Source organism: Trachinotus anak, unplaced genomic scaffold, assembly GCF_046630095.1.
Source record: "Trachinotus anak isolate AG129_WGS33_773 ecotype Australia unplaced genomic scaffold, CSIRO_AGI_Tana_v1 ptg000010l, whole genome shotgun sequence".
In the NCBI taxonomy this organism is placed as follows: Eukaryota; Metazoa; Chordata; class Actinopteri; order Carangiformes; family Carangidae; genus Trachinotus; species Trachinotus anak.
The window spans coordinates 844385-857093 of NW_027273861.1; the positions used below are offsets into that span (position 1 = coordinate 844385).

The 12709-nt window shown below is 42.7% G+C and overlaps 1 protein-coding gene across 1 annotated transcript; it reads right to left on the bottom strand.

Moving 5' to 3' along the window:
* Positions 1 to 2701: 2701 nt before the first annotated feature.
* LOC139626455 (prohibitin-2-like) lies at positions 2702 to 11561 on the bottom strand. Its single transcript, XM_071486756.1, has 10 exons — positions 11403 to 11561; positions 9144 to 9276; positions 7468 to 7552; positions 7034 to 7113; positions 6467 to 6651; positions 6024 to 6153; positions 4995 to 5098; positions 4688 to 4765; positions 4514 to 4593; positions 2702 to 3435 (listed from the first exon to the last, which is right to left on the bottom strand). Exons 1-10 carry the CDS (start codon positions 11421 to 11423, stop codon positions 3411 to 3413), a joined length of 921 nt encoding a protein of 306 aa, XP_071342857.1. The 5' UTR covers positions 11424 to 11561; the 3' UTR covers positions 2702 to 3410.
* Between the last annotated feature and the right edge of the window lie 1148 nt (positions 11562 to 12709).

Here is a 12709-nt window from a genome sequence, read left to right on the forward strand (position 1 = left end):
TTATTGTAGCACAAAGAAATGAGCAATCAGCTGTCTTGTCCAATGAAGCATCATTCATCTAATGATCCAGAGCCACAGTGTACTGATGTGGCTTTAATGGAAATTCATTCCTTCTTTGTTTGGCTTTAGAAACTGAAGTGCAAGTGAGCAGGAGGACACATACATGTCTTAAACAATAATGTTTTCAGGTCTGAAGAATCTGTACGGCTGTGTCCCAAATCACCTATCAGCCTATGGAAGCAGGTGGAAGTTTTAGTGCAGAGCTGCTCCTCAACAATTTATAGCTTCAGACTTCAGTTCAGGAAATGATCTGTTCAGTAAATGTGCACTGAGCTTTTCTTTTTGAATTGTTTTTTCAGGCTTTTTATTTTTTAGGTGCAGTGAAAGAGAGACAGGAAAGTTGGGGGTAGAGAGAGAGGGGATGGCATGCAGCAAAGGGCCACAGGTCAGACTGGAACCCCAGGCCGCTGCAGTTAGGGTTAAGCCTTAATGGTACATGCTCTACCAGGTGAGCCAGCAAGGCACCCCCACACTGAGCTTTTCCATAGTGTTCCAGCACCACCTTCAGTGTGAGTGTGAACATCCTGTGTTGTCAGGTATTAATGTGTCACCATAACTTTGCTCTGAAAACCATCGAGATTCAGATGTTTGGAATCAGTGTTGTTCCACCAGTTGTTTCACAGAGTAAAACCAACTGTCTGCTCAACCTGCATGATGTCACTGTTACCATGGAAACATGGCAGCTAAAATAGTAAATAGCAATTCACAAAGAGTGACGGGGACTGAGAGAGAGAGAGAGAGAGAGAGAGAGACTCAGTTTACAGCAGGACTTGACATAGGTACAGGACTGTGATCTACAGAGACCACAGAGACCACACTCATGTCCTGTGATCAGTTCCTGTTCAACCCAAACCACTTGTTTCATTAGAAAAGACTAATTTACCCAGAACATCAAGAGATAAGCTCCTAACTGAGGCACTCTGAACTGGACTTGAGCTGTAAACCAATACAAATGCTGCAACATGTGGATTTCTGAGCCCACATCAGTCTGTCTCTCTCTCAGAGGTTAGCTGGGGGCCACGAGGTGACCTACATTTATTTACTTTAGAGCATTTTGGACTCATTTGTGTAATCACATTAGTAGAGTTTTTGTCATTAGGTCTGTTTTCACATGCTCATATTCTACACATCACTGTGGACACTGAAAACAGGCCTGTCTGCGCTGTGGCCATATGTACTCATAACAGTTTCTTACCTACTGCTGTGCCTCAGATCAGGAGCTGCATGATGGGAAACTCAAATAATAACAAAAATAAAAATCATACATCACTAATCTCTCTAATCACAGACATCAACAGTGACAACACTGTGGAGACCTGAGACCAGACCAACTAAGTCAGTGTTGTATAGAGACTTACAGATATAGACAGTCAGTGGTGGCACTCAAGTAAAAAAAAAGAGCTGTTCATGAAAACTGTTGAATGATTAAATTGACACCCAGAGTGTCCACGTGGTTAATATGAGATGTTTCACTTCTCTAATGTCCTGTTTCACTGCTTTCAGCATCAAAGACCAAGCACGACCACACTCCACTGCTGCAGCAGCAGCAGCAGCAGCAGCAGCAGCAGCAGCAGCAGCAGCAGCAGCAGCAGACAGCTCATTCAAATACGCTGAAACTAACTACAACAGAAAGAGTTGTGTCTCTCCTGGTGTCAGTGCAGGTAGATGACACAGACACACACTCAGACTGAGCAGACAAACATGATCTCCTGTGAAAACAGACATTTTGAGCCTGAAGAAACAGATGTGTTCACAGTTATTATTATTATAGCACACAGCTGAAAAATCTACATATGAATAATGAAATATTTTTAAATGAAGTACTCAAGTACTTAACTCAAGTAAGAATTTGATTGTATTGTAGTAATATTTGACCAGGAGACCTTTGACTCCGGTAGTGCAGCTGTGGACTCTGTCCACCTCTGGTCAACATTTACCATGAGGCATAGGTGGTAACAAGTACAAGGTCCTGCTTTTGTTGTGGCTCTTGTGAGTCTCACACCTCTGTCCCCCCACCAACCATCGGTCTATTCAAGTATCCCAGTAAAACCTGACAGTGTGTCAGTGAGCCAGCAGAGACAACACCAGAATCCTGTTGCTCTGTGGTTTTATTAGTTTTACCTGTGAACAGTTAAAGGTCCATATTTTACTCTTCTTTGACGTGTTGATCTCCATCAGAAGATATATTTGTGGTTGTAAGAACATCATCACCATCACGCACAACCAATCAGAAGACAGGATCTGAGCCTCTCTTCTGATTGGCTGACTGTTTTCTGAGTGATCCAATAAAAAATATAGCAGATTTCAGCTACACACTCAGAGAAACCAAATCCTTCAAGGTTGGATGGTGGGTCCAGGTGGGCGGGGCTTGGGGCATGGCTGAGGGTGGTTACTGCTTTGTTGTGACATCACAAAGTTCCAGAAGTCCTGACGGCTGGTTTTAAGGCTCAGTGTCTGAATACAGGCTGTGTGCATTTCTCTGTGGACTGAGGCTTTGATACTTTCACAGTATTAACATAGAACCTAGACCTGCTTTATAATCACAAACACATGGACATCTACCTTTAGACTGTATGGAGCTTTAAGTCTTTCTTCTGTGGGCAACTTATGTGAAGGTTTTAGAAAATCAGCTGAAAGTGAATGATTTGTAATGTAAAATTTATTTATTTTGTTGATGTAATGTTGTGGTTGTTTTAAGCAAATTCAATAGAATAATTCTGCTAAAGGTATGACAGCGTACTTAAAATCAAGGTTTATTAACAGATAAATTAGTATGAACTTGGTCTGCCAATACTGGAGGCCATACGATCAGGTTAACTGCATGAATCCACACACATCACCTGACAGCTGTAACACACCTGACAAACACTCCAGTGTCAAACCTGTGAGGATGAGATGTGTGTAGAGCAGAGGACAGACTGGCCGCCAGAGATGAATACAGCAGAGAAATGTGTCATTTCACACATGAGGCGTATCAGCTCCTCCTGACAGAAGAGACTGACCTCCTCAATTATTCTGCAGAATTGTTGCACTGATTCTTCTACTGAAAACCACTGCTCATGCTCACGGTTTGTAGAGGATGAGAAGGACGTACTGTGTATTTGACAAAAGTCTTTGTTGTCTGATTCGTTCATTGTGAAGTTGAAATGAGATCATGTTGTGTTGCTCCACTTCAATAATTCATTGGCAAAACTATAAGGACAAAACAGGCCACTCCCAAAAGTCAGATTAAATTTCTTCTTTGTTGTCCACATTCAGATGTGTCCAGAGTCGTGTGTGTTGATTCTCAGACTGTTCAGATGAAGCTGACGACAGGGACAGCTCTGCTGCTTCTCTCCACATCCTCTTCATTACTTCTTCTGGCCCAGAGTCAAACTGAAACACAGCAGTTCATTAGTCACACAAGGTACAACATCACCAGGTCAGTTCTTGTTACAGGTGCCTTAACATTTTACACTTCAAAATGACAATTGTGCTCTGCAGATTATTCGGACCACATCTGACATCTGAGCACAAATAACTATTTATTGTGTAAATAAATGGTTGTAAAATGCAGATGTTAACATGTATGTTACATTCTGACTGTGAACACTATTATTCTCACTGTTATTCAAAGCGTCTCTCTCTCTTTTCTACATCTGTACATTTCTCATGCAGATTTACAAAGGTTAATTTACAGCTACACACTTTGGGATTCTTCTAACTTCCTGTAGCCTGGTCTGCCCCCTCTTCATGTCTGTCACAGTGCAGCACTGCTCTGACGATGTTTGTTTAGATAAACATATTCTCCTCTACTGACACTGCTTCATCTGTTACAGTCTGCTGAGCCCTGACAGCAGGACACAGCTCTGCACCGTTAACGTCTGATGTTTGTGTGAGTGATGTGCCACAAACAGAGGGAGACAGGTGGTCTTATATGGAGATTTTAGGGGTGTCACACTACTCATAAACGTTGATGAGTGCATAACCTCCTCATGAACGGTGCCGCCCCCTCATGGTGAACTCAGTCACTTTGTCTTGTCAACATTTTCAACTTCCAGGTTTGATCATCACATCATCCTAACTTAAACTTACAAATTTTATTTAAAAGACAGAGAAAAGCAAACTGACACTGGTATCTTTGTGCTATTTAAGTCCCTGTAAGCAAACAGGGACACATTGTGAGGACGAGAAGCCCACCACCACAATTCTGAATTACTCCTCCACTGTGGAACAAACGTTTGATGGAAACTGAAGTTTATATGGCTGTGTTCTCCAGAGTGGAGCACTTCTACATGCTGACTGGTTGCCATAGCACATTACCATAATGTCGGCTGGACTTTTTTCTTTTTCTGACGCCCAAGACGCATAAGCAATGTGAAGTTTTACCCTCTCTCTTTCTGTATCTGTGTTACGAACAGCTCTGGCATCACATGATATGAAACGTTCAGAGAGCGAGTGAGAGCAAACCTACTTGTTATATGACGTCTGGTCTTGTAGGTTCAGGACCAAACTGTCAGCATTAAGGTACACCTTGTTCTGAGATGTTGACACCTGGAAGCAGACACAACAGTCATCATCATCATCATCATCATAATTTAAATCCTGTGACTTTTATTGAAAATCAGGTTAAAACAGCAGCACTGACCGTCTTAGCGATGTTCTGAGCTGCTCTGATTTTCCTCAGCTTCAGGTAACCTGGGTTCTTAGTCACTGCTTGACCCAGCTGACACACACACACATAGTTTTCATTTAGTCAGTATTGTCACTCATACATGATGAGAACAGTGATGCAGAGTAAACACTGACACTTCACAGTCTTCTTCTTCCCATATATGAAGCCCTGACAGTAGCTCAGTGTCTGAATCAGGTCTACGTCCAAACAGAAACTGGCAGAGCTGTGACATCACCAGTTTGTTTCTCAGTGGGATCAAACTTTTGAAAACTTTAGTCACCATTCTGGCAGCTTCAGCCTCTCCCTCAGCCTGGATGATCTTCTGTCTCTGATCCTGTTTGGCTTTCTCCACGTAGAACTGGGCTCTCTGGGCCTCCTGCTGGGCTACACACACACGCACACACGCACGCACGCACAGACACACACACAGTTAGTGGAAATAATTCATAGCTCAGAGGTAAAAAACAGAAAATAGAAATGCTTTCATACTTTGTAAAGTGTTTAAACTTATGTGATCATCTACTGGCTCAATCAGACCAAAGCATTAATGTGACACATTGCTTGTGTGAAATGGCTGTGGAAGGTCTTGTTTTTCAGTTTGATGCCCGTGTTAACAGATTACAGTGTGCAGACTGCCTGCGTGAGACATGCGTCTCTCTCGCGTCACGGCTGCGTCACATGATCCAGAAGTTCGGGATCTCGCCACGTGATGCGTGCGTCTTGCAGCAGAAACAGACAGAGTTAAGACCTGCTGACATCATTCTGACATCATACAGCAACATTATACAAACTATTTATATTTTTTATGCCTATAAAACGATAATATAGCAGCAAACCAGCTCCATCAAAGTCATTTGTGCGACCCGTTACAGTCTGTCTTTAGAGATGGAGAACTCTCTGAGCTGCTAAAGGACTGGTTTTTCTTCTCCTCCATGTGTCAGTGACTTAATGCTACATGATGTTAATGTCTGTTTTCATTAGTGAGCTACAGTAGCATGATGGCGTTAGCTGACTGCTGTTACCTATATTATGAATGTATTTGGTAACAGCAGTGCTAGTGTGGGCTAATGGTTGTGGTTAGGTTGTTTTTTGTTGGCCTTGTTTTGGAGGGGGGTGTTGTGATGAGGCGTTTGTTTTGGTCTGAGTTGCTGCTGGTCTAGTGCGACATCTTGTGGCAGTGACGACCTTCAACATTTTTTAAATGTTTAAATAACAGGGTGGCTGAGCATCACAACCAAAGGGCAGCAGGACGGACGGACGGACGCCCCCCCCCCCGGACTGACGATGTGACTGCCGCACTGAACCTTACCAACTTGCTTGGCCTCCACTGCAGCAGTGTACTGGCTGCTGAAGCTCAGCTCAGTGATGGCTACATCGTCCAGAATGATGTTGAAGTCTTTGGCTCTCTCAAACAGCTCCCGCCGCACCAGCAGAGACACCTGCACAACAACACACAGCAACAACTCTCAGCTCTGCACTAACAACATGAAGCTCACAGGGGTGGACTGGACATTTTTACTTTGTTGGACTGAATTATATTCTGAGGCGTCTGGACAGACAGAACAGTACAAGCTTCACTGTGTGGTATTTGTTGGAGGAAGTTCTGAAACAGCTGATTATTACATTATTATTTGGTTAAGATGAACTGTTTGATGACATTGATCATTCACTATAAATGGGAAGAAACTAATATTACAGGCTGCCATTATCCCAGCAGAGTATACAGGGGTGCTGCCATGGTGACAACCGTACCTGAGCTCTCTGTGTGATGAGCTGTGAGGCATTGAACTTCGCCACTACAGACTTCAGGACCTCGTTGACGATGGAGGGCAGGACTCTCTCGTCGTAGTCCTTCCCCAGCTGCTGGTACATGACTGGGAGGTTGGAGGCCATGGGCCTGGACAACACTCGCACGGCTATGTTCACCATCTGCAGATCTACACACACACACACACACACACACTAGAAACCTGTACAGAGAGATTACTGACTAATTTGAATGAATACTGCTCAGCCTCTGACTGCAGCTCCACATCCTCCTTCTCTCTGATCCAATATGTTCATCACTGTTCATTAATTGTGATTCACTGCACATTTACCAACTGCTGAGGTCTATCTGTGGTCATGTGATCACCCTCTTCTGGTGCAAATAATGTTTACATCAAAAACTCCCTTCACTGGTCTTTTATATCGATATCAACTCTTCATTATTTGTTTAATTCTACAACAATATGCATTTGATTTATGAAACCACATATTATCATTATTACATATCATATAATGATTATGTTCACAAAAATGTTTTTGTGTCTCTGTTACCTTTGCTGCCAGTCAAAGAGGAGATCTTCCTGGGTTTGGCTCTGATATCATAGATGATAGGGTACTGGAACCAAGGGATCCTACACACACACACACACACACACACACACACACACACACACACACACACACACACACACACACACACACACACACACAGTGGTAAATCCAGCTGATTGGACATGATGTGGAAAGACACACACCAGACTGTATAAAGTCTCACAGCTGAGAATATCAGAGGAAAAACCAGGACAGACAGGACTCTCCACTGATCTGGGCTTTGGGGAGAGAGGCCACGACTGTGTGTTTGTGCAAGACGCTCTGGTCTACTCTGCCTTCAGACTGGTTGATATTACAAAAGACCCACCTTTTTGAGGTGAACAGTCACAATACAGATACTGAGACAAGGGAGTTAATCAATCAACTGATCTTACCGGAAATGTAGTCCCTCAGCCAGAACAGTGTCCATCTGCATCCCTCCAATCCTGTTGAAGATGACGGCTCTGTGACCACCTTCCACTGTCACACACACACACACACACACACACACACACACACGCGCACACACACACACACACACACGCGCGCGCGCGCACACACACGCGCGCGCGCACACACACGCGCGCGCGCACACACACACACACACACACACACCAGATAAATATACACACAGGTGACCAATTACAGGAAAAACGTGAAAAATAAGCGGTGAAATGAGACGACAATACACCCATCCACAGGACGTGAGGGTGGTGGTTGGTTGATGAGCTGATGAATCATTCGCTGTGACCTTTACAGTCACCAGATCTCAACACAGTCATACACTTATGAGAGGTTTTCAAGCAACAGCAAGTTAGACAATGTTCTTCACCACCATCATTAAAACACCACATGAGAGTGTCCTCTGGAAGAACAATGTCCATCCTGCGGTTGAGTCTATCTGGTTGTTCATCTCAGTGGATCTGACTAATGCGTCTCCTATCTGTGTGTACAGGTTAAATACTGGGAACAATAGAACATAGATCTCTGAAGAACAGTTTCACATAAAATAAAATAAAATAATCAGCATTTAACTGAATGATGACCTAAACGTTTTCAGTCTGAGAACCATCTAATATTCCATGAATGAAAAGGGACACAAAATACAAACATGGCAGATTCAGGAACACTGAATCAGACCCATTCTGTGTCTAAAGGAAGCTGAAAAGCTAGTTCATGCATTTGTTACCTCAAGACTGGACTACTGTAACTCTTTATTGTCAGGATGTCCCAAAAATTCAGTAAAAAGCCTCCAATTGATCCAAAATGCGGCAGCACGAGTACTGACAGGAACTAGGAAACGAGATCACATCTCTCCTGTGTTAGCCTCTCTGCATTGGCTCCCTGTAAAATCCAGGATAGAATTTAAAATCCTCCTCCTCACCTACAAAGCCATTAATGGTCAGGCACCATCGTACTGGCTCTCTGGCTCCTCCCCACACCCCCCCTTTTTCTCCTCCTAAACCCAACCGGTCGAGGCATTGAATTGAATTGAATTGAATAAAGACAGTGGTTTTGAAACATTTTTGATGTTTGTCTGTGAACTACCACAGTCACAGAACAGATACACAGTTCTGTAAGAAAGAAATACCCAGGATCACCACCTCACCAGTGCTGTTGGAAGATTAGTTTAACCTTTTCTTTGCATAATGACCTGGGATGTGTCTTAATTGCTTGTGTTTTCTCTAGTGGCACTTTGGCAAATACCAGGTACCTGTTAAAAAAAATCATGCTCTGTTTCTCTTCTCTTCATGTACTATTAACCTATTGATGTAATTTAGTCATACCCTACACTGGCCCTCTGTCAGTAGCAGCGCCGCAGCAGCGGATACGCACACATGTGAGGTAGTGAGGTAGCTGTCACACACAGGTGAGGTAAACAGTGTGGCTCAGGTGTAACCAGTGTGGCCAAAGCTCAAGTTCTGTGGTTCAGGCTGAACTTTCACTCGTGTTTTTCAGGAGTTTAATCCAAAACTTGTTTCTTTATTTGCAGGTTTTTCATGCAGCAAATGTTTCTGTGCCATCTGTGGACATCAAACTCGGAGTTAAAGTACTGTCCAGGTGTGTTTACCTGTGTAGGTGGCTTCTTTAACGCCATATGCCAAAGCACCTGCTCCCAGCAGCAGCTTCAGTCCTAATCCTGCTCCTCTGCCACCAGACGAAGACATCCGGCCTGCCAGGTCCCTCAGATGCTGCACGAAGCGCTACAGTTCACGTGTGTGTGTGTGTGTGTGTGTGTGTGTGTGTGTGTGTGTGTGTGTGTGTGTGTGTGTGTAGAGATTAGAGAGACAAAGAAACAATGACATAAGATAAGTCATGTCCTTCCATGGTAGTTAATTGATGTGTCGTTCATTTATCAAGTAAATGTACAGATTAATTTACTGATCCAAAAATGTTGCTTAATAAAGAAAAAAACATTAAATGCAGCCTAACTTCAGTAGAACAGGACCCGTCTGTCATCATGTCTCAGTTTGATCATTTCAGAGGAAAAGAAGCCGCCTGGAGGAGGCAAGGACACAAAAGCCCATCCTTCACACAAGTCTTATCAAACTGATACACTCCCCCTGTATTAGAGATCCGTTACTGGGCTGCTCTCATACTCTGTTACTGTAACACCACAGTCTTATACAAGGACAGATAACACATTGAGAGGGCTGCTCCCCCCAACGGGACTCCACTGTCCCACCAAGAAACAAAATATTACATTTATGTTATTTACCTAATTTATGTACACTTGTTTCATTTCAGCTGAGCATGCATTTCGCTGTCATTTACAGTTGTATTTCCAGGTTGCAGGACTGATGTAATTCATGTAGCCAGCTCTCATCCTCATCACTTTTTAACTGACATTAACCTGGGCTGGTGAGCTGACTCAGGCTACCTCGAAGCTAATCCAGAGCATCTACAAAAGGTATAGGCAGAAAAAAGACCCTGCTCGCTGATGTGTTTGTTGAAGAGAGATTATCATTGTCTACCAGATGTGAAGCCTTGGAAGTCAAGTGAACAGTGTGTGGATTCCACTTTACCCCTGCTGGTGGCTAACAGTAACTAACAGCTGTCTGCAGATATCAGGCTGACTTCCTGTCAACACAAACAGTGCAGATGAGTTAGTGAGCAGACCCTCACTTTCTGTCCAGCCTGTAATTGCAGTGATCATTAAAATGGATCTGCTGCACTGAATCCTTGCTGCTGACAGTCCATGTGTAGCTGTATGGATTTTTATTAGTCTTACTCAAGTGTTTTGCACATGTAGAGCTAAAAATATATATGTATCTATATGTTCCGCATTTGTCCACAGTTATAACCAGAGGTTGTGTTTATAATTTAGCCTGTGAAGTTCACTGCAGTTTTATATTTAAGGAAACAACTGTATGTAAAAGAAAATCAAAATCTTGACTTTGTGAGTCGAAATCAATAATCAAACCTGGAGATCAGTGCCCTTTCAAACTCAGCAAATTATAGGTTTCTAATGACAGTCCAGATTCTCATAAACATTTTAACGAGACACATTTAGAGATTTACACCACTGCACTGGCAGTAGTAACTGTCCACCTATTATTATTATTATTATTATTATCATCATTATCATTATCATTTGGACAGTCCTTCACATTATCTGTTCATATACAAACTCATGAACACCTGTAGACTGACAGGCAATCCAGCTGTGTCATCATCATCATCAGAAATTGACATCACTCCAGATGATGGTTTAGAGGAAAAGAGTCTCAGCCCAGTTCCAATTCATCAAAGAGTTTGAAGCTCTGCCTCACACTGGACTGTGAGTAACAAAGTCTCTGTCCAGGTACATCATAAAGCCCTGGTCCCTTCAGTTTGGAGCCCACACACCCTCCTGCACTTACATACTCAGGGAGAGGGACCCTGGAACTGGCCCTCACTTCTCTAAAACCGTGTTTCCTCTCATCCTTTCCTCATATCCCGCCAGTGAGGAGGAGACATTGAGGACATTTACCTGTCTGGACTCACCTTAAAGTGTCTGAATAAGTCAAGGCCCACAGACCAGTTCTACTCGGTCCCTGTGTACGCCGGTGTATCATATTAGCCTGTTAGCAGCGGTTAGCAGCGGTGAGCAGCCGTCCACAGTCACGTCGCGATGCGACCTTGTTGATAGCTGGTTGTGAAGTTTAGCGGTGCACGAGTGAACTGATGCGACATGCTAACCGATCTAACCTGGCTAACACTCACCCATGTTAACTAACAGCTAGCTGGTTAACGGGGTTAACGTTAGCTCATAAACAGACCATTCGTTACTGTAGTGACAGATAAACATGTTACTCAGCACCGTAGAAAATAAGTGGTTAACACTTACATTAGGCTCCTTGCTCGCCATGCTGCTGCACGTCAGACTCCAAGGTCGAGTCAACACCGCCGACTCATGGACCGCAAAGTCTACTGGGACATGTCGTTCTTCCTGCTTCTTCTTCTTCGTCCTTCATTTTAACGGTGGCTGGCAGCCAGTGTTTTAGAAGCATTACCGCCACCTTCTGCTTCGGAGTGTTGACCGGAAATTAGATACTAAAAAAAGTATTGCTCTGCAAATTAATTTACGTTTCTAGATCATTCTATGGAAACGTCCATTTCTGTTCCTAGACTTTTCTGAACTATTACACTATTGCAATTTATTTTTATTTTAAAGTAAACCTATATGGTTTTTAAACAATTACACATTTTTGAGCCATCAAATTGGCAATATTTGTTTTTAAATCAGTTATATATCATTCCAAGCACCACTGAGATGTTCTTCCCCACCATGTATAGAGGGTGAGTGCTTTATTTTGAAGTCAAAAGTTTTTTTTACCATTTAAACTGCAATGATGTGTGTTTAACTATCAAATATATGATATAGATGACATGAAAAAAGAAAAAACAAAATAAATATTATAAAACAGTTAATGAAAGTAGTGGTCTCCTGCAGTCATGTCACTGATGATGACAAAGGCCGTGTTAAAAGCACAACTGACCCATGCAGCTTTGGTTTTAGAGCTTGGCACAAAAATCAGTAAAATGGAATACATGCTACTCAGTTTTTTTAGACTGAGTGAACAATAGCTTTCAGTGCCTCCCATGTATTAGCACATATTCAGGTCACCATCACAGACTGCCATTTAAAAACACCCAGTGCTGTTCTGGAGGTGTTTTCTGAATCCTCAACCCCTCAAACCAGTCACATGAAATCTGCTGCAATGATTACGATTTTTATTTTTACAGGGCAGCAGCTTATATGTTTGTTTATCCAGAGGGTAGAAGAGTCTTTATATTGGAAATATCTTCAGAACAATGATCTGCGTTCTTAAACAACCAAATATCACCAGTTCATTATCTTTTAGAGAAACTGGGACTATGTTTTAGCATGTTCCCATTCATGTTACCTGGAGATTTAAGGTGCAAACAGCCAATCAGGAAGTGAGAACATCTAATGGGTTTTATTGCCTGGGCAGAGCCAGACTGTATTAACAGAGTACAGTTAACCACATTTGTAATGTAATATTTCTATGAAAACAGAATTAGAAGAATGTTTAGACATTGAATAAGTTCAGTGTATTGATTAATCGATCACTATGTCAACTTGTGTTTGTCTTGTAGGTGGGGCCTCCTGTTCAGAAGGCAGGGACAGAA

Bases quoted from the DNA above. Each gene is read 5' to 3' on its own strand.
- LOC139626455 (XM_071486756.1), bottom strand. From the start codon at position 11,423: ATGGCGAGCAAGGAGCCTAAT. The intron at 9,277-11,402 runs GTAAGTGTTAAC...CGTGAACTGTAG, and splicing joins TGGCGAGCAAGGAGCCTAAT to CGCTTCGTGCAGCATCTGAG. The intron at 4,766-4,994 runs GTGACTAAAGTT...TGTGTGTGTCAG, and splicing joins AGGCTGAAGCTGCCAGAATG to CTGGGTCAAGCAGTGACTAA.